We start from the raw sequence: 27687 nt of genomic DNA on the forward strand, positions 1-27687 counted from the left end.
TGTTATCTAAGCTTATCGGGAAGCCTGATTCCAATGTTTCCACTGGGCTCATTTTATTCATTGCACACTCCGTAGCTCTGAAATCAGTAATGATCTACTCATTCAAATTTGGCCTCTTGCTGTATTAATCACATACTGTAATGAACATTTTTCATACTTGTTTACTTCACAAGCTCAATTAAATTGAGAAGAGCAGCACCAATATGGGCTTTTCCATCCCTGACACACTGAGAGCACCTTCAGCCAAACCTCTAGATGAGCTGACAGCCCAATTAAATTCTCCTAGACAGCATCATGTCTCACCTCATTAGGGACAGGCACAACTTTTTCCGTTGGTCTCAGTTTCCTGAGGGGAAGCGCTGTGTGTGTGTTCATTTGCATCATGTTTACTGCTAGAGGAAGCAGTCATGTTCTGAACTGCCACTTTGTATGATCAACTCCAGAGAGCCTAGCTAACGCAGGGACAGACAGAAAAACTTTTTAAAAGCACAATGAAGGAAAACGATGATGATCATAGACAATTCTAACCCATTTCACCTGCTGCACTAATGACTAAAATGAAGACTGCATTACACTGAAGGGACAAACCAAAAACATCAGTAATATCAGGAATCTGCAAGTAAAAGAAAGTCAGTTTCAAAAAACAGTTTAAACTGAATTAATTAATAACTTGCAGTTCATGATCCCAGAAGGATGACCTGTAATGACTCTGATGATCAGATGACATTTAACCTGGTGCCATCATGAGGACAAAATGTCAACTTTTCGCAGTTATGACCTCCATGGTGCCAGCAGAAAAGCACCATGGGACCTTTGAATGTGAACAAATGGATCATCCTTTGACTTAATAACAATAACAAAGGCTTCAAATTCTAAATGTTATGGTAGATAACTCATGTATCTAACAGTATGAGTGACAAACCCAGAAACAATGACTCTGAATGAGTGACTGCATTGTACCTAATAATGCTGCTCAGTTTGAGTTTTAAGTCTGTTCTCGTTTAGAACTGACAGACAACAATACTGTCATGACTTCACTTGCAGAAATTGCAGTTCTGATGATTAAATTCCTTTTCAACCGCAAACAAACAAATACTGTCTATGTACAGACGTGATAAGTATCAACAGTGATAATGTAAAATACGAAAACAAAGCAAATGCTACAGTAATTCTGCCTCAAGCATAGTGTAGATATTAGGCTGCCTGTTTCTCAAACAAGTCTCCAGTGAAACCACAATCAAACTGCTGTCCCACTGCAGTGAGAAGGAGATCCTTTTTCCCTGAAGGTCATTAACTGAGAACAGTGACAGGATGAAGAGTGGACGCTGACATCACTGGTCTTCACTCCTCTAACCGTCAAGCATCTGTGGCATACCACATTATCAGTCACCCACAGTGAGCGTCGCGTTTTTTGTGTAAGAGTGCGTGTGTGTGTGTGTGTGTGTGTGTGTGTGTGTGTGGTGGTCCTCTGTCACCCTTCCTGTCTCGCTCTCCGTGTCGCTCGGCCCTTGGGGCCATAGCAGCCCATTTTCGGAAGAGAATGGGATGGGGGGGAAATGGCAGAGATAAGGGGGAACACAAAGGGAGGGTGTGTCATGAATTATTTATGTCCTCCTCTGTTTGGAGTGTGGTTTCTCTGGCATTTTACCACACACTGTGTGAGATGCTGAATGAGTTTTACTCTTGCGTCAAAGATATATAATTTTGCAAATGTGTTAGTATGGTGGTATTTTTTCCAATTGATTTTTTACTTGTCATGTTGACTACTGCAAAGTTTTTGTATACCAGAAGGTAGACAGGTGTGTGCAAGTAGTCAACAGTTGAGGTTTGATACCCACCCAACTGGTTTCTTTCACAGTATTACTCATCATTCAGGAAAGGCGTAGCTTGACTTGGTGGTAAGGGTTGGGAGATGTGGCCAAAAACTTCTACCACAGCGTCTGTAATTTTATAGCATGGTAACAGTATATATCATGACAGAGTGGTTCTGAAAATTAAATTGTTTAATTGAATTCTTTCTTATTTGGAACTTCTATACAAACAACTGCCTCGTGAGACAAGTTAAAGAGTTAAAAACAAAAGCCTCAAAATGGCAAAACTAACTTTTTTCAAAACTGTAGTTTTAAGGTTCCAAATGAGAACAACAAATTCGCAATAGAGGTGCATTATCACCACCAACTGTCCCTCTCATGTCATGTGAGAACGTTGTGAGGTGTCCCGCTGTCAAATTTGCGTGACCTTGAATCGCACACTGCAGCCCCGAATATACAGCAGAGGCGCTAAAGCTGTTTGCTCAAATGAACTCTGGACAATGTCCGCAGCATCGGGTCTAGACATTGTCCTGAGTTGCTCTTTCACACATGTAATACACTTGTACGAAGCAGCAACACTCCACTCACTCACTGTGTAGCAGGGTAGCAGTACATACATTGTGAGTGACACTGTGTCAATGTGTCTTAAGGGATAGTTCCTGCGATGGAAACTGTATTACCAAATCTCTACCAGTGAATACATTTCAACCATCACACAGCATATACTGTCATATTGCCCAATACTTCCTGGTGGTAGGTTTACCACATTCATACTGACCATTTGGCACCCTGCAGATAATGTATATGTTTTTCTTTTCTAAATCATTACACAAGACATATATTCATGAAAGTTAACTAGAAAATATACCAGTCATAAATGTAGTGGAGTAAAAATATATATATTCCCATTTGAAATGTACTGGAGTAGACGTAACACTTCAACATTCTACTGTACAGTATGCAGTATAACAGTCTGGAGTACACCACATGTTGAAGAACACAGTCCTGAGGGTTAATCATTGGACTCTTTCTGGGTGTTTTAAACAGCATGAATTACATGCTCTCATGACTGCCATTGAGTTCCACAGTAGAATTTGCATTTTCAACAGATTTCATGCGTGTTCGGCACATTTCACCTTCTGGCTGTGGGCTGTAACACATACAAAAGATGGAAGATCACGCTCACAAAAAAAAGGTCCTATGAGCTCTATTTTCAGCAGGTGAGCGGGGCCTCAGTGCAACACAGCAGGATGGCACCCAGAGACTAAGGGAATAATCTAGACCTGTCCTCTGTGGAGTATGTCCAGGCTTCTCATCAGACACTGCTGGACACTGAGGACCATGTCTCACCTCAGGTAGGCAGCATGCAGAGAGGCAGGCTGGAACATCCCTGCATGGGAGTGCTACTCTAACTGACCGAGGCTGTAACTCTTTTCTACAGGGCTGCAAAAACCTGCTGCTGCAACAGTCAGATTAAGTCTGTTGCAGCAGATCTCCCATAAACCAAATGAGGTGGGAGGCAGGAGGCTTCAGTCACGTCATACAGTGATGTTATGACAGGGAGCTGACATTTCAGTGCTCTCAGAGGGATAAAACACTTTGTTTCATATAAAGAATTTCCAGCAGGGTATACAGTCATGTGAAAGTGATATATTGCTGATAAAGAACCATACTGGTGTTTTTTCATGTTTAGATGATTTAACTTTTAGCATTGGTTTCCATTCACTGGAGTACACATGAAATGAATTATCTAGTAAGTAGCGAGCCCTCAAGCTTTTTCAGAGTGCACCAATATGAATGAAGAGCAGCCTGGAAAGTCAGAGAAGTGTCTGCTCTTGGGTCATCACCTTTGTCAGCAAGAGACAGCGTGCTGTTGAAGTACTGCTCCTCCAGGGTCCACGCGCTGTCGTTCATTTTGTTGGAGATTCCACATGAGCCCTGACAGTTCACCTTGATGGCTGTGAAAAGAGGAGCGAAAGCAAGAGTCAATCTACTATCACAAACAAATGGTCCGAAGTGACTTCCAACATGGCCATCAGTCTGCAACTAATGGTTATAGTTATTTATCCATCTACAGGTACATAATCACAATAGGTGGTGAGTTGTGTTTACATCAAGAGATGAAGAGGAGGAGGAGTAACTTAATCAGGGAAGTTGTGAAACTAAGCGGTTTCTGTGAGATGCTTCAGGCTTGACTGATCTGGATAATGGCAATGGTTGTTCATCACCTACTGCCACATGTTAGACCTGTGTTTTGCTGGGATGATGATGCGGTGATGCTTGTGATCAAGCAAGAGGTTAGATAAAGATGAGGTCATATTGAGATTACTGATAATATAGAAGAATGCTGAAAAAATGCTTTCTTTTTGTCTATTTTGCTGCCAGTGGATGAGGTTAACACAAGAGCTGTTCTTGTGCTGCTGCTGCTGCTGTACAGGAAATGATGTTATCGTCTCCTCATGCTTGATTCAAAGATATCATAGATAGCATTATTTTCACTCCACACAAAAGCCTTCAAAAGTTCACACTGGTGCTGGATATGTTCTGTGACAGACATCAGCAGTCCATCAAAAATGAAAATAAATAAATAAAAAATAAGAGAAGTGAGCAGCAGGAACAGCACTGCAGCTCTGCAGTGTGAACACAGCCTCTCTCTTTCTGTATCACCCCTCCTCTATCCCTGTTGTCTCTCTGCTGATCTGTCTGTGAGGAAATGAAAACCCTCTGATAATGCACGCACACTCACATACACAAACACACACAAACAACAACACACACTCAGAAACAGAAACAGACACAAACACACACACACACACACACACACTAAAACTGTGACAGAAGCCAGAGGATTAAACAGAAAGAGGGCCTAGTCTCAGTGTTATCTCAGCATTCTGATAAGCAGACAGACAGACAGACAGACAGACAGACAGACAGACAGACAGACAGCTAAATGGGGCTAAGTATCAATGTTTTGTTAGTGGTTCCAATGTGGTTCCCCGTGCTTGACTGTAATGACGGGTGACATGGATAAGTTTTTATCACAGTCGGTAGTATGCAGCAGTATGTCATTTTATATGGTGAGATATAGAGTGTGTATTGTGTGTACATGTTCTGGTAGTTCAAATGAGAGCAATTAATAGACTAAATAGATCTGTACAGTCACCACAGTGAAGGTGGGATCCTAAGATTAGCGTCACCAATACAGTATTTGACCAACTATGAAATATGGTCACAATCTCCCCTTCTGTTCCTCAGTTATGGTGTTGCATAAGGGCCAGAAAAGTGTTTTTGCAGAACATTACAATGTTACAGTGAAACTGACCTTTGACCTTTGGATGTAAAAGGCCATCACTTTGTCATTTTATCCTTTGAGACATTTGTGTAATATTTTTGCCATAATTAGCACACTAATTTGTGAGCTATGGCCGAAAGAGTGTTGGGTGTGTGGTCACAGTGACCTTTGACCTTTGACAACCAAAATCTAATCAGTTCATCCTCGAGTCCAAGTCAAAGTTTGTGCCAAATCTGAAGAAACGGGATGGACATACGTAGTGATGGCTGTCTCTGGCATGGAGGCAAAAAAATCCACAGGCTCTGATGTCAAAAATATCATTCCACAGATTGTGTTTGACCAATCACAGGCTCACACCCACGTAGGATACTGTGCTGGCATCACAGAGCGCGCACACACACACACACACACACACACACACACACACACACACACACACACACACACACTCTCTCACTCTCTCTCTCTCTCTCTCTCTCTCTCTCAAAGTGGCAGATGGCTGTGCTCACCACACCGGCAGGACTGCTGGCGCAGTCTGAGGGAAGGGGGAGGGATCTCTGCTGCCGGTAAAAACAAAAACTAAAATCTGCAGCTCACAAAACAAAGCGGTGCCCTTCAGCCACGCAGACTAACGTCCATTTATTTGGTCATTAATTAAACCCTGCAAGCTGCTGCTTCAGCCATCTGTCTCATTCATGGGCAAGAATAATACCTTTGTACTCCACATTAACGCACCCTGTGAGCTTTCTGGGGCCACTGCACTTCACAGAAGCAACATTATAAGTGTAAAGTACACAAACATGACAGAAAAGGGAGTCGTTACTGTGACAAGATATTGTTTACAGCTGTCCGTTCTGGAAAAGTGAAGAGCTAAGCCCATGAAAGGTCAACGCAGGGGTAATCTGTTAATATCCCCAGCAGCAGCAGTAGCATCAGCAGCAGGAAGAGCGGCTGTAGCAGGGCTGAATAGTGAATAGTTGTGTCATAAGAGATGGGCTGCTTTGGCCCAGAGACTGGCTGTCTGCCGCTGAATAATGGGCTGGCCTCTCCACAGACACATGGAGCCACATGGACTAGTAGTTAGGATGCGTTTGATGAGACGCTCATCCAGACATGAAGGAGATGTCACAGAGGGCAGCTGCAGGCAAAAACTTAACCTTGAGTTTTCTGCCTGGTTCTATTATAACCTCATGGGACTTTTGCAGAGGTCACTTCTACATACATACAAGAGAAATATGTACATAGTTACACATGAATAGTTATATGTCCATCCAGTTCAGTTATGTGAATGACTGTTAAGAGGGAAGAAAAACATGAGCACAGTATGAGTATCAGTACAGCAAGCACAGACATGGAGGGGAAATTACTGAAATAAGTGTGGTTCCTGCTTTGCTTATAATACCAAAATGTGAAAACAACTTTAGTATCTAAAAGCACTAAAAGATGCAACGCCCAGTAGCTTTACAGTGCAGCTTCTGATTCACATCACAACTCTGCAAGTCACTGTGGTCTGGCAAAGCTCAATAGGCATTTACTCTGTAATTGCTGGTCCAAATTGGCTTCCAGATCAATTTGAGTTCCAGATTCTTGCTAAATTTGTGATCTGTGGTGCCTGGTTCAAATAGTTCTTCACAAGTAAGTTTAAAGAGTGAAACCCTGAAGCTGACAGTTTCCAACTTGCCTACTGCACACCAGTCACTATGGATCAGACTATGCAACTGCCAGCACATGAGTCTACGCCAGGGGCCAGCTCTCTACAGAATAAACCACAGCCTGAGGGAGACTGACACTCGGTAGTAAGAGGAAAGCCAGCAGCAGAACATGCTCTGACTCAGCAGCTGCCTGGATTTGTTGCCAACACAGTGGCATCTGTCCAGGTCCTCCCCACGGTTCAATGAGAGTGTCTGTAGGCGGAGGTGATCCTGGTGCTACTACTCATGAGATTTTACAATTAGACTGTGTGGGCAGACAGATCCAGGAGAGAAGCTGCAATCAATAGTGTTGCTACAGTGCTGTGTTTTATTGTATCAAAGTGTTGTCTGATGTGGGTTACAACAAGGTGTTGGTGGGTCACGGAGGATGTGGGTTGGGAGTCAAAGGTGCAGTATCGTTGAGTAAGTAGATAACTTAAGATGCCGAGCACAAATTTTTATCCATTGTGCGTCTGTAAAGTATATCCATTTAGGGAAGTTGGCTGGCACAATGTCCCAGAAGAGATGAAAACGACAAACAGAAGATGCCAGAAGATGAGAAATGGACTTGGTGGAGGGAACACAAGGAGTGGAGTGTATCAGAGCATATCATCATGATTAGACCTGGTTTGTTAATTTGATATTTGTCAGTGCCGGTGCTGATACAATGCCTGTCTGTTGGCACAGAATCTGATTATTTTTTGACACATTACTTTAAGAAATATTTAAAAAATTTTGTTTTTTGTTTTTTTTAATATTCAACAAAAGCCAAACTTCACAAGTGTTAAATTGTGTCTGCACACAAGCAACTGAAGAAGAATTTGATAAATATTCTAAAAGTAGGGGTGGGTAGTATACAGGTTTCATCAGCAACACTGGTGTCACATTTTGCCATGAAATGGATTTTCACTGTGGCTGCAATAACATACAGGTGGAGGGCTACTGATGTACACCTCTAAGCATGTAGAAGGTAACATTATGAGCAACACATGCCAGCTTCAGTGTTGTTGGCTGCATGAACCAACAAAAAAGTCTTCATCTACTCTCCTGATCCCTCAATTTGGTGCTGACCCAATCAGAGGAGATGTTATGCAAGTTGATTAAATGTTATTTTGTTATCACCATTTGTTTGGGACCTCTGGCCTTGAATAAAAATCAGTTGCACACCTTTGAGTGACAAGCTTGAGAACTCCTGCTCTACGGCTTCCTTCCCATGAGGGTATTGATGCCACCTCAACACTTCTCTTGCACCTCTCCCAGCAGAGGAATTTTGTCCTTCAGGGCATACTTTCCTGAGAAAATACAAGCCAGTTACGTAATAGATATAAATGAAATAGAGCTGTTTGGAAAACTCACTTTATCTTTACAGAAATCCAAAAATCTTTCTTTACAGAAAATTACGTTTGCAGACTTGGCATGCATAACAATACTAAACGCTGAGTGAGAATTATTACTAGCAACAACTGTTTAACTGTTCCTGGAAAAAACACTGTTTCTGAACTCTGTGGGATAAAACCATTCAGTCTGAGCTTGCAGCCTGTTGCATCAGGACGTGGGAAAAATGAGCCATCTTGGAGGCTGGTGAGGAAGCATGCAGGGAAACTGGGCTAATAATCACAGTTCCTTATTTTCACTTATTACACTGAGTCTAGTTTCAGCTGACAGCTGGAAGCACAAAGGAGCCTCAGTGAGTTTGTTTAAGGTCTGAACTTTACAAGAACCAGGCAGAACGGGAAACCCTCGACCTCTCAGATGAAACAAAAGAACTGTGTCTTTACTACGACTAGGATATCAAGTGGGTCAGGAGTATGAATGAGATTGAAAAGGCTGCTTGAATTACTTGAATTGATCAGCATTCCTCACATGCGCTAAATGGCTCCTCAGACGTCATTACATTCCAACATAATGAGACACAGTAACTCCCAAAGCAGTGTCTATGTGATAAGACTGGACAGGACAAAACCTGCAGCGGTTCAGACTGTGGTCCAGTAAGGTTTGCTGAATAGGTTTGTTACAACCGAGGTGGTAAGGTAGCAATGAAGGACCTTCATTTTTAAACTAGAATTTTAAACAGTTATGTGTATTTGTCAGACCCTACTTGTCCAGTACTGATGGACAGGTCCTCCTGTGCATGCATTATTCGTGGAGAGACAACATGTTTATGTCCTACATAACGATACTGCAAAAAGATGACGAGAACTTTGTTGACTTTGTTTTGTCATGTTTCTGCAAGACTCGTTTTACCAGCAAGGTCAAAGCTCAGACTGAAAGGCTGTTTTCTGAAGGAGTTTTAAGAGAATTATTTTTTTCTTGCTGTGAAGGACAGACAACACAACATGCGCTGACAGAAACCACTGAGCCTATGTTGCCTGAATATATCTAAAACGTTTTTGGGTTTCTTCCACAAACTACAGAGGTCACAGCCTTCACTCTGTACCTCAGGCCATGCAAGTAATCCAATGCCACACTTACTACCTTCATTAAATCTTTAAGCGCTGCAAACAATTAGTCCGTCTCTTTTCCAGCATCTCCCTCCCTCGTCTCCTTTCTAATGCCTCTCAATGAGACATGTCAAACGCGGCCACCTGATCTTGCGATCTATGACTCCTGACTGTAAGGGAATCCCCTGCAGCAGAACAGCGGCTGGGCTGTTCGTTCAGACACGTCCTGAGTTACCTCTTCGTCATATCAGTAACAGACAGAAATCTTGCAATAGGAGTTGCTTCAGTGATAAAATAAATGCACATCTTCATATCCTCTATCAGAGTTTTTCAACTGTATAATTTCAGGAACAAAGAAGCCACAAGCAGAGAATACGGGAACAACACTCGGCCCTCTTTCTGCTTTAGTAGTAGGAGTGAAATAGATGGTGAAACAATGAAAATGTTAAGTAAAGTTTCCATTACCACCTATCTGGGAGATGGGTTGTGTCGAATAACATCCAGTACCTTTTCTTATCCCTAACACTGGCAACAACTAGTGCTGGCTTTCCATTTGAATTGACCAACCAACTACTGTTAATACTGCAAACTCCATCACAATAGTTCTCCTCAGTCAACAAAGTATTCCATCCTTAAAAGGGGCCACAAATCTGCTGCAAACTGTTCTTACTTGGCTACCCAACATCCTTTTCTGTACCACACTTCTAAGCTTGAGAATGGAAAAACTGGTGTCAAATTTAATGAGAAACTTAAATGCATATTTTAAAAAATTAAGAAATGCAGATGCTTCTATACATGTTCACTTCATTGTTTGAGGAGTATGAAAATGAAATGTGAATTATACGCTATGACCTTCACAATCACCAGACGTCAACCCAACTGAGCACCAATGAAGAGGAGTACGTTTTAAATAACCGGTGCTCATCCCTGCAGCAGGGTTTTACAAACTCAGGAAATGTGTGACGTTGGCCATGCCAAACTAGTTCTCATCACTCAACACCGTTCACTGGTTGCTGAGAAGCTTTGCACACTTCAGTCAGATCAGTTTATGATGTTTGCATTGCTGACTGCACACCAATCCCTGCGTATGTTTGCATGCATGTGTAAGAGGCTTATCCACGTAGAGGTTACATCATAAAACAACCAGCAGACGTGTAATCTGTACTCTGCACACTCTCTCCCAAGTTCACATGCAGCAAAATGTCCACACTTTACTACATTTGCCTAAAATCCAGACATCATGGCCTGAGGAGATACACACTGTGTCTGTATTACAGATTTCAGGACAAAAGAATATTTAAGACACCTTTAGCAGGTAGATTATCACCTGGTTTTCACTGTATGGCACTGAACAAAAAGGGAATCAGTCTCTTAATTCTCTGGATATTTCATTGTCTAGATATTTGTTTGAGGGTTGCTTAGGAAATAAGATATGTAAACACTGCCTCTCCTTCATCTTAGGATCACTTGTGATGGTATCTATGTCAGCAGAGACCCACACTTAAGCATTGGCTTCTCCCATGTGGCAATAAGTGATGTCCTCAGTTGACCTGATCTCATTTGCCTGTGTCAGAAACAAAAGCAGCCCAAAGTCTGGGTGGCAAAAAGAAGCTTTTTTTTTTTTTTTAATGGGTGTTACTGAAGTTATTTCCTTAGTCATGACACTTAAGGTCACAAGATCTGATTGTTATGAATCATGATGGACCAACATTTAGTCTGAGAGTTCAGCAACTCTCTTTGCATTCATAGTTATTGTATTTTGAAAGTGATGATTGATGACTAACTACATTTATTCTTTAAACTGACCGTCACCTTTGTTTGTCTCCAGGTACATACTTACAGTCGAGAGATATTTACTCTGCTCCAAACTACAGTCACAAGCTTTATTTGCATGATTCGTCATTTAGTATCAGCCCCAGAGGCCCAAGAGTGACCTTCAGACCTCTGCTCACTCCCTCTGAATGGAACAGTCATAGTTGATTTTAAGATATGAGTGTGTTCGAGCTGCTACACTGTCACTGACACCTGCCTCATCAGTACCACTCAAAGATGTGGGCTATTTGTGCTATTAGCAACCTTTCAGAACACATGATCCGTTATCATGAGCTAAACCTTGTAACCAAGCAGCTCCTGAGCACCGCAGTTGTTTCAGACGAGGCTGACATGGAGCAAACATGGTGTATAATGGACACAATTCAATTCACAACACGGTTCTAAAGGTTTTCAAGTGTAAACGGCGACCTGTCATTTTTGATTCAACAATAACAGACGCCGATGTCAGGACAGCGGGCATCAACCTTCTGTCTCCACTGAGCCAGTGCTAAAAAAGTGACAAAAACACACAAACACATATTCAAACCATAAACCACAAACACAATTTCCCTGGAAGGTGCCTACATGCTGACTGGCTATATTGTGTTTCCAGCAGTGGCACTGTCACAACCGCAACACACCATTTTGAGTCAGAAATCAGGAGCAAATGGAAGCAGCATCAGTGAAAGAAAGCAGAGAATTTATTTTTCATTATCCATTAATCCATTGATAATTGCTTAATCTGTACAGTGCCAAGAAACACAGAAAAATTGTTTATTTTGTTCTACCAACAGTTAAGAACCCAATAGCATTTGTTTTACAATGATATGAAGCACAGAAAGGTGGCAAATCCTCACATTTGAGAAGCTGGAACCAGAAAATGTTGGACATTTTTGTTTGAAAAAAATGACGATTAATCAATGAAACACACTGCTACAGATTCATGTTTTGCCAATGGACTGACTAATCAATAAATCATGTAATCATTCCAGCCTTGAATATAATTACTGTGTGTATACAGTTATATAATTCCCCATGATTATTCCCATTACACATCAATTTACATTAATTTCTTGGAGATTTACCCTAATCCTAACCATAATCACTATTTGCCTAATCCTGACACTAACCTTAATTTAAACATTACCACTGACCCAAAGTTGGGATTTTTTGGGACTTGACTTTTGTCCCCAGTTGGACAATCCATTCCAAATTAACTGGTATTTAGTCTGAAATGTGTCCTCAAAAGTAGCCTATATCAGAAAAACAAACAAACATGCAGGTTCACCTCTATGTATGGACTCGACATAATCTGCACGTCTACAATTCAGTTCTCAAGAGCATCCACCAAAACCACATCCTGTTTGTCTACAGTCTTTAAGACTATAATGCCTTTTACAATCTATATCTACAACAACATTTTCCTTTTAAAATCTCCATTGGATTAACGTGGAAGCCACAGTAATATATTTTTGGCCTCTTGGGTCAGAATTATCCACAGCTAGCAAGAAAAAACACAATTTTGAGGATAAATCTCTGGCTCATGCTGCTATGTGTTCTACTTTCTTCACCAGTTAGACCCCAAATTTATCTGTCTGCTGTTTGGACCAGGGCGTGTAGAGTATGGTGGTGTTTATCAGAGCTGGTACGCTAAAAACAGCTGCCTGCTGCTGGAAATGGAAGCCATGAGACTCAACTGGACATTAAATGTAGTTTAAAGGACAAAAAGAGACTTTGTCTGCCATTAAATGCCTGCTTTCATATTACATACAGTCTTAAGTGTGTTAATGTAAAAAGAGTGAGCAGTGCACCTTTAAATTAAGGCTGGACTAAGATTATCTATGTACCACGTGGGCCTGCAAGATCACATTGCATAACATTTCACAACAAACCAGTATAACCATAAACCAACTTATCGCACAGCTGACAAGTGTTCTATCTTTAGTTTCTTTGTTAGCGCTAATCAACATTTTGTTCCACTTCCATGGAGGAGTGACATCCTCTCTGCTAACTCATTTTAAACAGCACAGGAAGTGGGGCAGCATTTTAGAGGGAGGAAGCAGAGGAGTGATCTGGGGTGTGTCTGCGCTTATCAGGGGCAAAGAGACAGAATCCTCTTATAATAGACCTAAATAACCAGCCGTGGGGTTGGGCTGGGTGTTTGTTATGAAGGTCAATGGATAGTTATTATTAACATGACTAAGTCCAAGGGGAGAGGGAGCAGGTGGTAGAAAGATTTCCAGCTGACAGCGCCACTTGTACGGGCACAGTACACTGACTGATGAAATACATGTGGATCAATGCCACCCAGCCACACTGAAGGGCAGCAGAGAATGGAGTCACTCTGAGTCACCGTTATTCTCGCTCAGTAATCATGTGTCACGTTCCTTATTTCGCGACAAAAGACAGCAAAGTCAGAGGGATTAAAAACCCTTTTTGTTCTTCAGCCAAAGATCATTTATTCATATGGTGTCATCCTTTGTAACAAGCAAGTCTAAAAGGACAATACAAACAGAAGACAGAAATCGGGTACTCCAAAATATCTAATTGAGCAGTAATTAACCACAAAAAGATGTATGCTGAAAGGTCATGGCAACCTATCAAACCACACCTCTCAAAACAGAACAAACCCCCCCACCCACCCACCCAGTGGTAGTAATACTAACCGTTGGAGCAGTCTTAATACTTGCAGTTGTTGTAGAAGGAGTTGTAGTAACAGTAATAGTAGTAGTAGCAGTAGTAGGAGGCCTGGTAGTAGCAGTTGCCTTAGGAGTAGCAACAGCAGTAGCAGCAGTAGTAGTAGCCACCACAATAGCAGTAGCATGAGAAGTAGAAGTAGTAGTGACAAGTAGTACTACTAATATTAGTACTAGTAGCTGTTAGAGTATCAACAGTAGTAGCAGCAGTGTAAGTAGTACTAGTAGTAATTGCAATAGTAGTAGTATTAGTTGTAGCTGCAGTGGTGGTAAAATAGCAGCCATGAATACATTTAAAACAATAGTTTAATATATTATTCACTATAATGTTTTTGGAGGCTAATAAAAACCTGCCGTCCTGATGTGTCAGTCCTCTGGTTTCAATGCAGCTCTTGTGTTTTTCAGACAGATCTCTTATCAGTCGCCCTTGAGGCTGTGATGTCATGATTTAGTCAGGGCCTGAGTCTAGACGGTCATACAGGAACCCCGGCATGCAGGGACGTCTTCATGAGCCAGAAGACAGAGACAGTCACACACTGCATTCATTGATTTGAGCTGTATCCATTTCATCTCGGTTTTCTTAAGATTAAACATAGTGTTTGCCTGAAGGAGATCAGATGAACTGCTAAAACACCAGTAATCCACCAGTCCAAAGAATACATTTCCCTTGTGTGTGTCCCTGAGTCATCCAACATGCCCACTGTCAGTTCCTGTGTCAGCTGCTGCCAAGATGGAGATCCCCCCCAGAGTGTTACCTCAACCACACATCTCTAACCATAACCTACACATGAACTTTTCATTTCCCAGAAAACAAATATCCCCCTTTTACCTCCATGTGTGGTGGTCTATCAGAGGCCTGGGACTTTGAGGGTGCTGCACAGTATCTTAGCTATTCCTTGCTGCACTTTTTCTCTCAAGAGACCTCAGATGTTGTACCTGGATTGACTCTCCCAGTTTCATTATTTAACACTTTGATGTGTCCAGGGTTTTTAATAAGGCCGTTTTCAAGTTCAATTTCAAACAGGGTGTTAATTTAAAGTCTACATCTGGGCTGTGTGCAGTTTTCAGGGGCCTAAAATCTTTTTTTCTTTGTTATTTTCCTATGGCACTTGCAAATAACTTCAAAAAAGTATTTTATTTAGCACTTTCATACGCAGTATAGCAATGGTGCTGCTGAAATAAAACTCAGAAAGACTGACTGGCATGTGAGGTGCATTGTTTTTGGAAACATGACTCACGACATGCAGTCTCTAGAAGACTATGACTCGACTTCTTCCCATGGTCTAGTGTTACAAAAGTCAACAAAAATCACAATAAATTGTAATACTAAATCACAATACTTGAATCACAATAGTTCGACTGGTCCAAGTATCTTGATAGTTTTTCAACATTTGCAAACTCCACATAAACTGACCCTGATAGCATCAGTGGGGCTACTGTCTCAGACTTCAGAGATCTCCCAAACAACACAATTTAAAAAGCACAAAGTGCGTGTGTGTGTTTGTGTGTGTGTGTGCACGCGCATGTATATACACATGCCTGTGGCCAACTTCCTGCGAACCTGAGGGGATGTCTAGTCTTGTTTACATAAAGCCGGTGGTTTGTATTACCACAGATGATGATTGGGTTACAGTGAATGTTTTTGTTTCTGCTTTACCGAAAAGAAAGCCGAGATCCACTGCTGTCATCTGAGATAGAAAAAGAACTACACACCTAAACGTCTCATTTACACATGCCACTGTTTCAAAGTCGACTTAGACATACAGCGAAGATAAAGGTAAATAAGAGTACAAACAGGCAGGAAGACAGAGCAAGTGGACTTTCACTCGAAGTGATTCATTTCCTGTTGAACTAGCTGCTACAAACCTACTTGCTTCTCACTCATGCACAGTCACTGCAACTGTACATGTGATTTTTGAATGTTGGAGTCTGCTGCACAAGTAAACTGTCTATACAGGTATGTCCCACACGAGATAAAGTGTCCATATAAGCTGAGTCCAACTAACAACATCTCCTGTATCAGGTGACTGTACATGCTTTTAAGAGCCAGGAGGCTGGCCAAGACACAAGAGGAGACCAAACCAAACAGACAGGTTGGCTACGCCCGCTACATCAGATCTATGTCATTAACACCTGTTTTCCTTATTAAACAGAACAATGCAACCATACAGCTTCCATCTTGGTTAGTCTTTCCACTTGTCCAACAATCACATGCTCTGGTTTGGTTCAAATAAACCCTTAATTCACCAAGTCAGAAGTGAAATATTCTCTCTCTACACACTGTGTTCCCTGCTGCCTCTCTTGGGTCTTGCTCATTCTTCAGAGGCAGACCATTAAATTAGCAAAATAAAATCATGAAAATGGGCCCAAAACACAGCCGGATGGACTCTGTCAATCGCCAATAACCGATATATTCATCCAGTTTCACAACCTAGCTTCTACTAATAAAGGTTTCAACTGGGGTGTAGTGCATGTTCAACATTATGTGTAAGTAACGTGTGTGAGTGGCTCATTCAGGTGCTTTCATTCAAGCATTCATGACTCTGCTTGAACGACTGGCTTTGTAAGGAAGCTAATCAATGGAAATGCTGTCTAATGGTCTCCATCATCAATAATAGAGTGCAGCTGAGACTTTGGCCTCTACAATATTCAGCATCTCAGAGAGCCTGTATCTGTTTATTAATATCCCGGTGTATTTATTTCATCATAAGACTTGGTAACTGTACACACCTGAATGCAATGTGAATAGTACACTAATGATCCATACTGTTCATATGGTGCCAACATCTATGTAATGGATAGCCTGTGCGGTGTATCAACACAAACACAAACGCAAACACAAACACACACACACACACACACACACACACACACACTCAAAGGACATTTTTAAAGGGTTATATGGTGTACAATGCAGATAGTCCTTCCCTGAAAAACAAGAACAGTGCTGCTCTTCAGTGAAATATCTGAGGGCAGTAATATCTTTTCATGGGTAGTGTGCACGTTTATGGCAGTAAAACCAACAACTATGAGGAACTCATGACCAGTGAGTGGAAGAGCAGTGGGAAAGTTGGCTAGACCGGATGATCTGTTGACCATTAACTTTCTGCTGATTATCTACTTTGAGCATTTAGTCCCAAATGTGTTCAAAGCGAATGTTTGGTGATTATACTGCTCTTCCTCCTTAAACGTGCTGGATGTAACAAAGACGATGTTTGATGTTTGCACTGATTAGATATCCATTATTTGAGTGAAAATGGTTTCAAGAAAATGGCCCCAGGAGTGTACCCACTCTTAATCTGCATCATTATTGTGATTCAATGTACGTGGAAATGGCTTCTCAGATTATTGGCCATGTGATCTTCATCATCAAATTAATGAAACATCCATAATCTAATAAATGCAGGAAACACATGAAATGAAGAACCTGCTCTGACAGTATTCTCTTCTCAAGAAAGAAAAACAGGAAATTCTCACACTCGCACAGACTAGACGAGAGCACATTTCCCTGCTTCAGCATGATTCAAACTCTCTGATTGATGGAGTCATCAGTGGCCGTGGTTGAGAGGGGTGATGTCATTGGACTTATAATGCAGCCTCTGCATTTACAGTACATTAACGGACACGCTGAAAGCCCGAGATGGAGCCCAACTCTCCTCTACTGGAGTACCTTCTCCCAGAAGTCAGACATCTCTGACTTAAACTGACACAAGCAACACCACCTTGTACATGACTTCTTAAAACACACCTTCACAGGCAGCTGAGTGACTGAGAAAGACAAAGAGAAAACTCTACATTTTCTACCATCATCGCAGATTTGGTTGTAAGAACAGACTTAATTATTGTTTTTGTCAAAAGGTGCAATTTCACCCGAAAAAATGTGTTGCAAATGTTTTAACTCTTCAGCTCCCACTGCCCAGCCTGCCAAACAAGACTGCTTGTACTGTGAAAAGATACGTGAATATGAAGATGTAATATGCGTGTCGACAGATTACACTTGCGACTTGCATCCTTTCTGTCACTGTGGTAATTTTCAAAAGAATGACTGTCATAAAAATAATACTTTGAAAGCACTTTTGTAACCCAACTACTGTTTGTAGGACCGACCACAGCTGTGGTGGGTGATAACATGTTAAAAGAGAGGCAGCCAAAGGCAGCAACACAATCACTTGACTTTAATGGTCCTCTTAAAATGTGTTTAGATTTTTGGCCTTTGAAATGTTCATCTGCCATTATCTTCTCACACATTTCCAAACCGCTTTACTTTGAAATTAGGATCAACAGTCTGATTAAATGTGGCGTGTGTCAGCACGCACAGCACTGTGAGCTAAAAGCTGTGGTTTTTTACACTTTGCCGCAGGTGTGAAATCTGTCTTCTTATAGATTGCAGAAAAATGAAACTGGAATGGACAAACTAGTAAATGCAACAGAGACTATTCATGTGCTTGCAGCAGATCCAAATCCTCAACAACAACAGAATCATGCTCTTTTCAGCATCTCACAATACTTTCATTGAGCTGTTAACCACTTGACTCTAAGAAGCTCTGCGGCTGTCTATATGCTCCAAGGACGTCATCACGGCAGCCACCACTGCCTGGTTTAATCTGGGAAGAGCGCCTGGTGTCAGGTACAGACTGGCTGCATCCGTGTGACCTCACAGTGTAACAGAGCTCAGCAGGCGCCCTGACCTCTGCTGTAACGCCATCTGCTTCAGGTCAGCCTGTGCATTATGGCAAATTAATCTCACTGTCTGACAAACAGGTGGAAGTGCTGCTGAATAACTTAATACTCAAATTGTCCAAAACGTTTCTTCAAAATATGAAACCGAGGACAAACTGACGTGTCTCTTCATTGACAAATGACATGTTCCTCTGTATCTGCACACATTTAAAATGAATAAAATGGAAAGTTGTGTGATCGTAGTGTTATACATTGTACAGATGCTGCACTGAACTAATGTACAATGTGAATCTGTCACTTTCTGTCACATCCTGATGATGAACTGTTGTTGCCAGAGATCATTCATACCCTTACCATCATTGCACTTTGCAGAAGCCATCTTTATTCATTAACTGTCCTTGTCAATTCACATACCTCTGTCCCAGACTCCCTTTTTAGTTAAAGTTAATAGAAGACAAGAATCCCCACACGGATCCCTGTCACACAATAGATTCTTTGTGTACTTCCATGGCAACTCCAGAGGCTGCTCTCCACCTTTCTAACCTTCTTTCCACCCCATTATAAACTACTCCCACTAGTTTGATGTAGGAAGTAAAAGCTTTGAAAGTCCTTCCATCGTATCAAACATGGGGGGGGACTTTTGAAGACAAATACGCTTTGATAAAGCAATAAAACTGCCTCACAACCTGTTATTGTGCTTTTTCAGACGTCTCTCACCTTCACACAACATCCCCAAACAATTTCAAGGTTTCGTCAAAAACAATACATGGAAGCAACATGTTGCAAGAAGCAGGATGTGATCCAGGACGAGGGTCTCAAACTACTTGCCAACCGAGCGGCACCAGCCCCGTGAAATGAGCCACAGCACGGCGGCTGCTCGAGCTCATGTGGAGGGTGGAAACGCAGCGTCCGCTCCTGGCGCAGCACCACCAAAATCCGGGATGTACGCACCAAATTTTTCACGGTCACAGCATGAGCCGTCAAACCGACGGAGAGACAAGCACACGGCTGTACATTCAGTCCTCTGCTCTTCTTCTCGTCTACCATCACGGAGGAAAAGTTTATCTACGTCGAGCCTTAGCCGCGCGCTTCGCTGAACCAGGCGGTGAAAGACACGCTGGCAAAGAAATGTTCCTCTCCCTCTGTAGAAAACACGTTTCAGGGAAGCTTACCTTTGTACTGCAGCGAGTTGCTGGTACGTATTTTCACAGTTCCGCTTATGGACTCTCCTGGACCGTAAACCACCTTGTTGTTGGTGAAAGTGATATCAAATTCTTGAAGCTTTCCCATGGCTCCGCTCTGCGTCTTTGAAAGCAGCGACCAGGCGATGCTGCGCTCACCTGCTGCCGCGCGCCCCCCCTTAGAGACCAGTGACGTCACCTTGACTGCCCATTCAAAGTCATGGGAGGGATGAGAAGTCATGCACCTTCTGTTTTATAGACTCTCCCATTTCACTCGGTCCAGGGTCGTTCTGGATAAAATTCTCAGCCATCCAAAGTGGATGTAAAACCTGCCATTGGCATTGCATTGCAGATCTCGAACTGGAGGCCTGTAGTATGATAAATTAAACCAACAAGGTTTAAAAAGGTTTATACAAACGCTTACAATTAACAAACCTTTTTAATAACACATTTTTGATCTTGTACAACCTTTATGTCTAAAGATATGACTCTACACTGACAGCAAGAAAGAAAGAAAGTGAATTTGATTTAGGAGTATAAAAAATGACCACCTAAAAACTAAAGCATTATAGATGTCCTTAAAGTATACATGGTCAAAAAGTTTCCAATAACCCAAAACCAAAGCAGCCAAAGAAGCGTCATTGAAAATGCAATCTTTATCCGGCTATAGCTGAAAGTTGGACACAGTTCTCAAGTATCTAACTGTATCTGACTATAATACCCCTCAGCATGCAGCAGGTGCAGTTTCAGGTCTGCCTGTGCAGTAGCTTCTGAAAACATAAAAAGGAAGGATGTTACTTAACACTTTCTACAAAATATCATTAGACACATTCACCGCCCATCATCAACATTACAGATGTATTTCCAGCCCTCATGAGACCACATGACTATCTTTTGTTACTCTCGGCTGGATTAACCTGCAGGGGAGACCCGGGGGAAATAAAGAGCTGCTGGGCCCCTGCAACACCCCCTTTCCTCTCCCTCTCTGTACAATGTGGGCAGCTTTTCTGTGCTGGAATTGGAGCTGGTCCCAGAATAGCTGTGTGGTAATTTGATTAAACACAGTTTAATTTAAGAATATGCAACATGTTAGCACAAAACTGAAGTAAAAGGTGTGTTAAAACTAGTCTTTGATACAAGAACCCCTCTCATGATGGGGCCTCAAGATCTCAGCATAATACCAGTAGCTGTGTTCTTTGCCAAGTTGGTAATGGAGCCTAACTGTACTTGTGCATGAACAATGAATGAGTATGAGGAACTCCACTCATGCAGCAGTCTCAGTTTGCATTATTGCAATAATATCCATCTTCAAAACAAGAACACCCACTTAACACATGTAACTGTTGCATCTGCATGTAGACTGGCGGTGTCATAGTTCCTCTTAGTTATTGTGAAAGGTCACCTCAGCTCTCCCCTCGCAAGCATGTGGGAGAACCTAAGGTGGCCATTCAAAACACAATTCTGGGTTTCTGTAGAAACATGGCAGACTCTGAGAAAAAGGGGTGCAGATAGACCCTTCTCCACCTGTTCTCTCTATCTTTCTGTAGAAGTAGTCTATCGAGTGTTATCAAGACCACACTCATAATTCAAGGATTTTTAGTCTGCATCCCTGTATTTTGATCTAAGACACTAAAGACAACACACATAAATGTGCATGTCTCATAGTACTTCCCATAACTTCCCACCTCTGTGCATACTTCCTGTTTCTGAAAGTACTTCCTGCCTCTGACTGTGTTTCCTGTCTGAATGTGCAGCATCAGCTGCTGGAGCAGATGTTACAGTTATGGTGGCTGTGGTGCATAAAAAGCTCACAGTAAAAAGTAACAGTTCTCATCCTGGAGCTTTAACAGCTTACATTTACCAGAAGACAAAAAAAGAAGCCTCAAACACACAGAGGCAGACACAATAAGTCTCTCTCCTCTCTGTCTCTCTCTCTCCATCATCATCTCACCAGGCCGCTCATATTCCTGGGAAATGCTCTGAGACAGATGTTTCCATGACAACAGACAAACACTATGGTTGCCAAGTTACTGCCTGTATCCATGGAAATCTGGTATGCGGTGGCATCTGATCAGGTCTCAAGCATCCCTCGTTTTTTTTTGTTTACTCATGTTGCAAAAAGCTCCCCTCAAACAGCTTGAATAATGAGTCAGTTTGACGCTGCGAGGCGCAAAGTGAGAGGATTGTATGTCAGGAAGTAACGGGATAAGATGTTAACACCATATGTCAAATACACTGAGCATCAGGCTGAGGCGGATCCATGCCAGTACTGAGAGCACACAACAACCTCATTCATCTCCTCTCCGCCTGCAAGCATCTTATGTGTGGTTCTTCTTGTGGTTTAATGCTTTCAAACCACATCTCACTCATCCCTTCTTAAAGTACGCAGATGGCTCTGCTCTGCTGTGACACTGACCTTTTGTCAGATGGCTGTGACTGGTGAATTACAATTGTTTAAATGTACAGTCACAGTGACACGAGAACTATACCAGTGGCTCCACCAGGTGGACGTTTGCGAGAAGCCATTTACATCTGTAACAATAATGTAATGGGTTTGCCTCGATGCTTGTTGTCTGAAGTGTTTTGCTGTACATTCAATAGAGAAGTGTCTGATAGATGCATTAGCAAGATGAAACTAACTGTGTGTTACTGACAAACACCAAACTCAAAATTCAAAATTCATTTGTACTCTAATCAAATAACGTTGGCATCACAATTGGTGCTTTCAAAGACACTGTCAGAATAATTTGTAATGTGAATATGATGACCAGACAATAAGAATGATTCACTATTGAGTCTGTTAGGCCAGAACACTCAAAACTGTGATACAGTCTTAAAAACCTGAAAAACTTTCAGAGTCTCAGAATTAAGATAATCAAATCTCATCCAGTGTTCACTCCTCTATAACAGTATTGGTATTGTATTGATTTATTGCACATTCTATTATAATATTATGCAAACAAATAAACACAGTACCACAGTCTTTATTTCACCTCATCCAAACACATATGACACAAATTTTAAGAAATGACGATTCATATATTAGACATTCATATATTAGATACATATATTTTTGCATTTTCAGACTTGGTGCTGCTTGAGAGTGAAGAGGCAGACAGGAAACAGGCGGAGAGTGAAGGTGGTACGACAAGATTGCAGATATGCAGCATGCACAGTAACCATTCGCGTCAAAGGACCCCACTGATTCATATTTTTTAATGCAGTATAATATAAATGTAGTCTCAGACAATAAGAAGCACAAAAAGTTTTTGCAACAGTATTTCCAGCTCTGACAAAACTGTTGTACCAAATATTCTATCAATTTCTTATTTCTAAAGTCAGTTACAGTACTGGAGAAGTAGCTATATTTAAATAATAGAGTATATAGAAATAATATAGAAATAACATTAAAACATTAAATCCACAGGAAAACTAAGGTACCTTCTTCCTACTTGCTCTCCTCTTCGTTCTCTAAATCAAGCAGGCAGGTGCTTGCGATGGCCCTCGTCACAGCATACGGGTCACAGTTTGCTGCAGGGCGACGGTCCTCGAAGTAGCCTTTCTTGTCTTGGCCTACCTGGCGAGGGATGCGGATGCTGGAGCCTCGGTTGGCCACTCCGGCAGAGAATTCAGTGATGCTGGAGGTTTCGTGGTGACCCGTGAGACGCCTCATGTTGTCCTGCCCTCCACGTGGGTCATACACACGGATGTGCTCGGCATGTTTTTTACTCAGCCTCTCGATGGCCTCCTCTATGTATCTGTCATCAGAGGAAAACATAGTTGAGGTAATGAAGGCTGCTTATGTGACCTTCTGTGGATGAATGTTGTCCTAATGCTAAAATGATCAGTTTCAAAACTTTATGAGACAGTGTGCTCATGCAAAGAAACTGAAAAAGTATGACACTGCTTACTGACAATAACTTATCCCATAGTTTTCTGATGTTTAAACTTGCAGGGTCAACCACAAGAAATGGTAGCTTTGTCTTGCTGTCACATTTTCCCCATGACTATAACCTGCTGAAATCTGCAAGACTTGCAAGCAAACAGCTGCTTATTTACACATCCAGCAGATACAAAGTAACATTAATCTGGGGTCATTATTCTGGCCACTGGATGAATGTAAGTTAAATATTCACTCTCCTTTTAGCTCTGTTTTTGGTCTCTACCAACTCCTGAGGGAAATGTCTGACTCTTAGGCTGCTAAATCTTCCACGATGTTCCCCAGCTACAGTTGCTAACTATGTCTGGCTGCCATCTGGTGGTGGAAAGATAACCTACAGTGTGTTTTTGGAGCTTTTTCTGCCAAATATAGCTTCCTGTTCTGCATGGTGAGATTGCAACAATCAGTGAGACTGGAGAATAGAAAACCAAAACAATGAGCTGACAATTGTTTTAAAGCTCTGTCTCGTCATAATTCTCTGACAGTTTGACGGTAGGACTGAAACCTCTCACCTACTGAACATATGATCCATTGTTAATGTAAAAATATTGGTTATAGCCATTAAAGTTACATAATTTACAGAAATTCAATGTTAAGCAACAGAAGTCAGGCAATAGAGAGATTTGTGATCATGCAAACACAATTTAGAGATGTTTTAGCAGCTTTGAGAGACAGAAGAACATTAATATATCTTTAATTCAGCAACTGTAACATCCTTTTGGGGAAAATGTTCAAATACGAGCAAGATTCAATTCATAACACAATTTTCGACAAATCGTGTTATTAATATTTCATTGACTGGGTTAATTAAATTCTAAATGATCAATTTTACCATTTAAAACGATGAATCACCGTTACTGTTGCAAATTCCAAAGGAAATGCTAACTCACTTCAGTCCATCTTCTTCCCTCATTTGATTGGTGCTGACATTCGTGTGGCAACCAGCGCCATTCCAGTTGCCCTTCATTGGTTTGGGATCCAGTGTTGCAACAACCCCAAAATCTTCACACACACGATGCAGCAGGAAGCGTGCAACCCACAGATGGTCACCCATCTCAATGCCCTCACAGGGACCCACCTGGAACTCCCACTAAAGTTGGAAGCAGAGGAGCAGAAATGAGGACGTTGTAGAAGAGAAGTGTGAAACAAAAGTGGACGAAGAACAATAAGTTGCCTTGAATGTCTGAGCCATCGTGAAAACATATTCTATCCACTGCATTAGAATTACTGTGACGCTTACCTGAGACGGCATAACTTCGGCATTGGTTCCACAGATTTTGACCCCTGCGTAGAGGCAGGCCTTGTAGTGGCACTCCACAATGTCCCGTCCATAAGCATTTTGTGCCCCCACCCCGCAGTAGTAAGGTCCTTAACATGGATGACATGATGGGAAGCTTGTTAAGACAAAATACAAAACTCTACCAAAAATACATTACATGAGTTTAACTGACAATCTCAAGATATTGTCTGTTTTTGTAGCACTTATAAAGGACATATGAGTTGTCAGTAATCACTGCTGATTCACCTTGGGGTGCTGGGTATCCATTTGAGGGCCAACTAAAAGGATGTCCATCTATTCCTAAGAGCGTGTACTCCTGCTCCATGCCAAACCAAATACAGTGCTCTTTAATCTTCTTCATCACCTTGTTGCAGCTCACTCGATGGTTGGTTTCTAGACAGTAAATAAAAAAATCAGTACAGCTCATTTGTCCGGTCCTTACTGAATGGCATTGTGACAGTGAAATTTAAGAAATGTACCTGCAGGCAAGCGGTTGTATTTGAGGACCTCACAGAGGACCAGTTTGTTGGGGTCGAAGGTGAATGGATCCCTGAACATGCAGACTGGGATGAGGTACATGTCACTGTTGGAGCCTTCTGCCTGGTATGTGCTCGAGCCATCAAAGTTCCACTCTGGAATATCTGACAAAATAAAATGACCCAAAACATTATCACCAAAACATCCCCTTTAAATAGAATTCAGAATTGGGTATGTGAGTCTATGTGGTGTGAAGGCTGATATGCTCACAGACTGTTTTAGCTCTGATGTGATCAACACAAATTCCTGTAAACCATCAGTGCTCAGATACCAGAACAAAGACAGTAACAAGGAAATAAATAAATATGGAAGGACAAGCGGAAGAAAAGATAAGATGGGTGACATTTTTAAATGGAACTGTAGTGTACTGAACAGTCACAAATATTTATTCTCCAGCTAAGCCTACATATCACGGAAGTTGCACCAGGATGCTACGTTGTGTACAATGTGCAACCCATCCTTTCCACGATGGTGCTCCCTGACAACAGAGCTGTACAGTTAAACCTTGTGATGGCTTATTCTTACATTTATTTCTGCATATTTCTTTCACTTGTTGATTAACAGCCCTCAGAGAACCTGTCAAATGCTTTAATCATTCTGCAATCCATGCACTCTCCCAGTGATCTCTGAATTTTGCCCTGCGAATTTCTCTCATTTGCATCGTTGGGGGACTCAGCTTTGATAAAGCTTTCATCAGTAATTATAGTCCTTAATTATTCATGAAGGATCAAAACAATTGTTTGATTCCTTGAAACTAATTCCATGCATATTTTACCTTTATCTTGATATGACAAGTTTAAGAGATTTAGAATTAAAGAGTGAAACTCCAAACACTGAAATATTCTGTTTTAACTGCTACTCACCACTAAAAGGGAAAATCAAGAGGCCATTTACCTTTTATGCTTGTTGGCTCACTGTCCAGGGTTCGGGTCTTGTTGCGAAGTCCCTCCCCGGTGCCGTCGATCCAGATGTAGGTAACCTGGCACTTCCCTCCCTGAGGCAGGTTCATGTAGTGTTGGCGCACCGCCTTGTTGAGGCAGGCACTGGTCGACACTGATGCCATGCTCACCTTTAATCACAGAGGCAGAATATAGTGCAAAGGTGAGGTGTTTATGACAGTGTGGAAACATGTCAGCTCTAGTGTTTATGTGCTGGGTTTTCCATTCCTTCATCCATGCAGGAAACCTGCAGGACTTCAAACACATATATCGATGGGTATTTTCAGTCACAAACACTCAAAAAGAAAGTAGAAAGTCTGAAATACAAACACCCACAAAAAAAAATCTGATTGAAAATAATACACTGAGAGCATCAGTGAATGCTGCCATGCTGTACACCTGTGCACTAATATTTACAGGCACCTAATCTGTCATTTGCCTGTGCTGTGCTGATTTCTCTTATCGAGCACAACTGCTGTGAATAAGAGAACAGTGTAGAAACAATGTTTGTGACATTTGACGCCTGGGCATATATTAAAAAACAGCATAAAAACTGACCCTTTTCAAAATCTTACTTGTGTGTTTTACAAACACCTTGTTTGTCCCGGCAGCTTGAGGTGTATCACAGGGAAAGAAGGAGCAAATTTTTCCATCTAACTGCATCAAAATCTGCATCGTTTTTGATTGTATAAGGCTTAAAAAATGCAGATTTGATACACACATACCTTAAATTATGAGAGCTACATTTATCAGAATACACAATCAAACAATTGTTTCACAAATCACAATACATAGAACACACAGAGACAGATACTTACTGTGTTGCAGGTGGCTTCAAGTGTAGTCAAGTGTGTAAAAGTTGGCGAGTCACTTCGTGTGTGATCTGCCTAAACCAGTTTGTTGTATTTAACTGGAATGCAAATTACGACACTGGTGACAAGGGCTGTACGTAATATGACATTTCAAAGGTGTGCATAGGTGTGTGTGTGTGTGTGTGTGTGTGTGTGTGTGTGTGTGTGTGTGTGTTTACGTTTGTTCGAGTTATGTTTCCATTATACAGACTATGATGTTTTTATTAGACAAAGTCAAATCCTTCATACCTCTGACTGAAGCAAAACCTAATTTGTGACAATGTTTGAAACATTGCTGCCTCTCTCCTGAAAAAAAACATTTCACTGTCAACATTTCAGTTAACCTGATCCAACTATCCATTTGGCCCGCTTTATGTTAAAACAGACAAACAAACCAAAACAATTAGTCAGTCAAACCATATCACAGGTATAGTTGAGATGGACATAAACTCCCATGAGAAATAGTAATGAACACCCACCTGTGCCTGAGAGGCCATCTGCTGATAGTGTCTGACTACTGTTTGCTGAGCTGAGAGTC

The 27687-nt window shown here is 41.6% G+C and overlaps 2 protein-coding genes across 2 annotated transcripts in view; both read right to left on the reverse strand.

Moving 5' to 3' along the window:
• arrdc1b (arrestin domain containing 1b) overlaps positions 1 to 19768 on the reverse strand; it is a 32928-nt gene extending 13160 nt beyond the window's left edge. The window contains exons 1-2 of the mRNA XM_076758205.1: positions 19596 to 19768; positions 3659 to 3769 (exon numbers count right to left, since the gene is read on the reverse strand). Of these exons, the coding sequence (XP_076614320.1) occupies positions 3659 to 3769; positions 19596 to 19713 (229 nt within the window). The 5' untranslated portion in view covers positions 19714 to 19768. The remainder of the gene's footprint in view (positions 1 to 3658; positions 3770 to 19595) is intronic.
• Positions 19769 to 22603: 2835 nt separating this feature from the next.
• LOC143338033 (glutamine synthetase-like) lies at positions 22604 to 27168 on the reverse strand. The gene is made up of 7 exons (XM_076758132.1): positions 27117 to 27168; positions 26255 to 26429; positions 25303 to 25464; positions 25070 to 25216; positions 24785 to 24912; positions 24435 to 24634; positions 22604 to 23362 (listed from the first exon to the last, which is right to left on the reverse strand). Exons 2-7 carry the CDS (start codon positions 26421 to 26423, stop codon positions 23053 to 23055), a joined length of 1116 nt encoding a protein of 371 aa, XP_076614247.1. The 5' UTR covers positions 26424 to 26429; positions 27117 to 27168; the 3' UTR covers positions 22604 to 23052.
• Positions 27169 to 27687: the final 519 nt, after the last annotated feature.

This window comes from Chaetodon auriga, chromosome 19 (genome assembly GCF_051107435.1).
Source record: "Chaetodon auriga isolate fChaAug3 chromosome 19, fChaAug3.hap1, whole genome shotgun sequence".
Classification (NCBI taxonomy): domain Eukaryota; kingdom Metazoa; phylum Chordata; class Actinopteri; order Chaetodontiformes; family Chaetodontidae; genus Chaetodon; species Chaetodon auriga.

Bases quoted from the DNA above. Each gene is read 5' to 3' on its own strand.
- LOC143338033 (XM_076758132.1), bottom strand. From the start codon at position 26,423: ATGGCATCAGTGTCGACCAGTGCCTGCCTCAACAAGGCGGTGCGCCAA. The intron at 25,465-26,254 runs GTAAATGGCCTC...TTATTTTGTCAG, and splicing joins TGAGCCAACAAGCATAAAAG to ATATTCCAGAGTGGAACTTT. The intron at 24,913-25,069 runs GTGAATCAGCAG...ATCCATGTTAAG, and splicing joins TGGATACCCAGCACCCCAAG to GACCTTACTACTGCGGGGTG.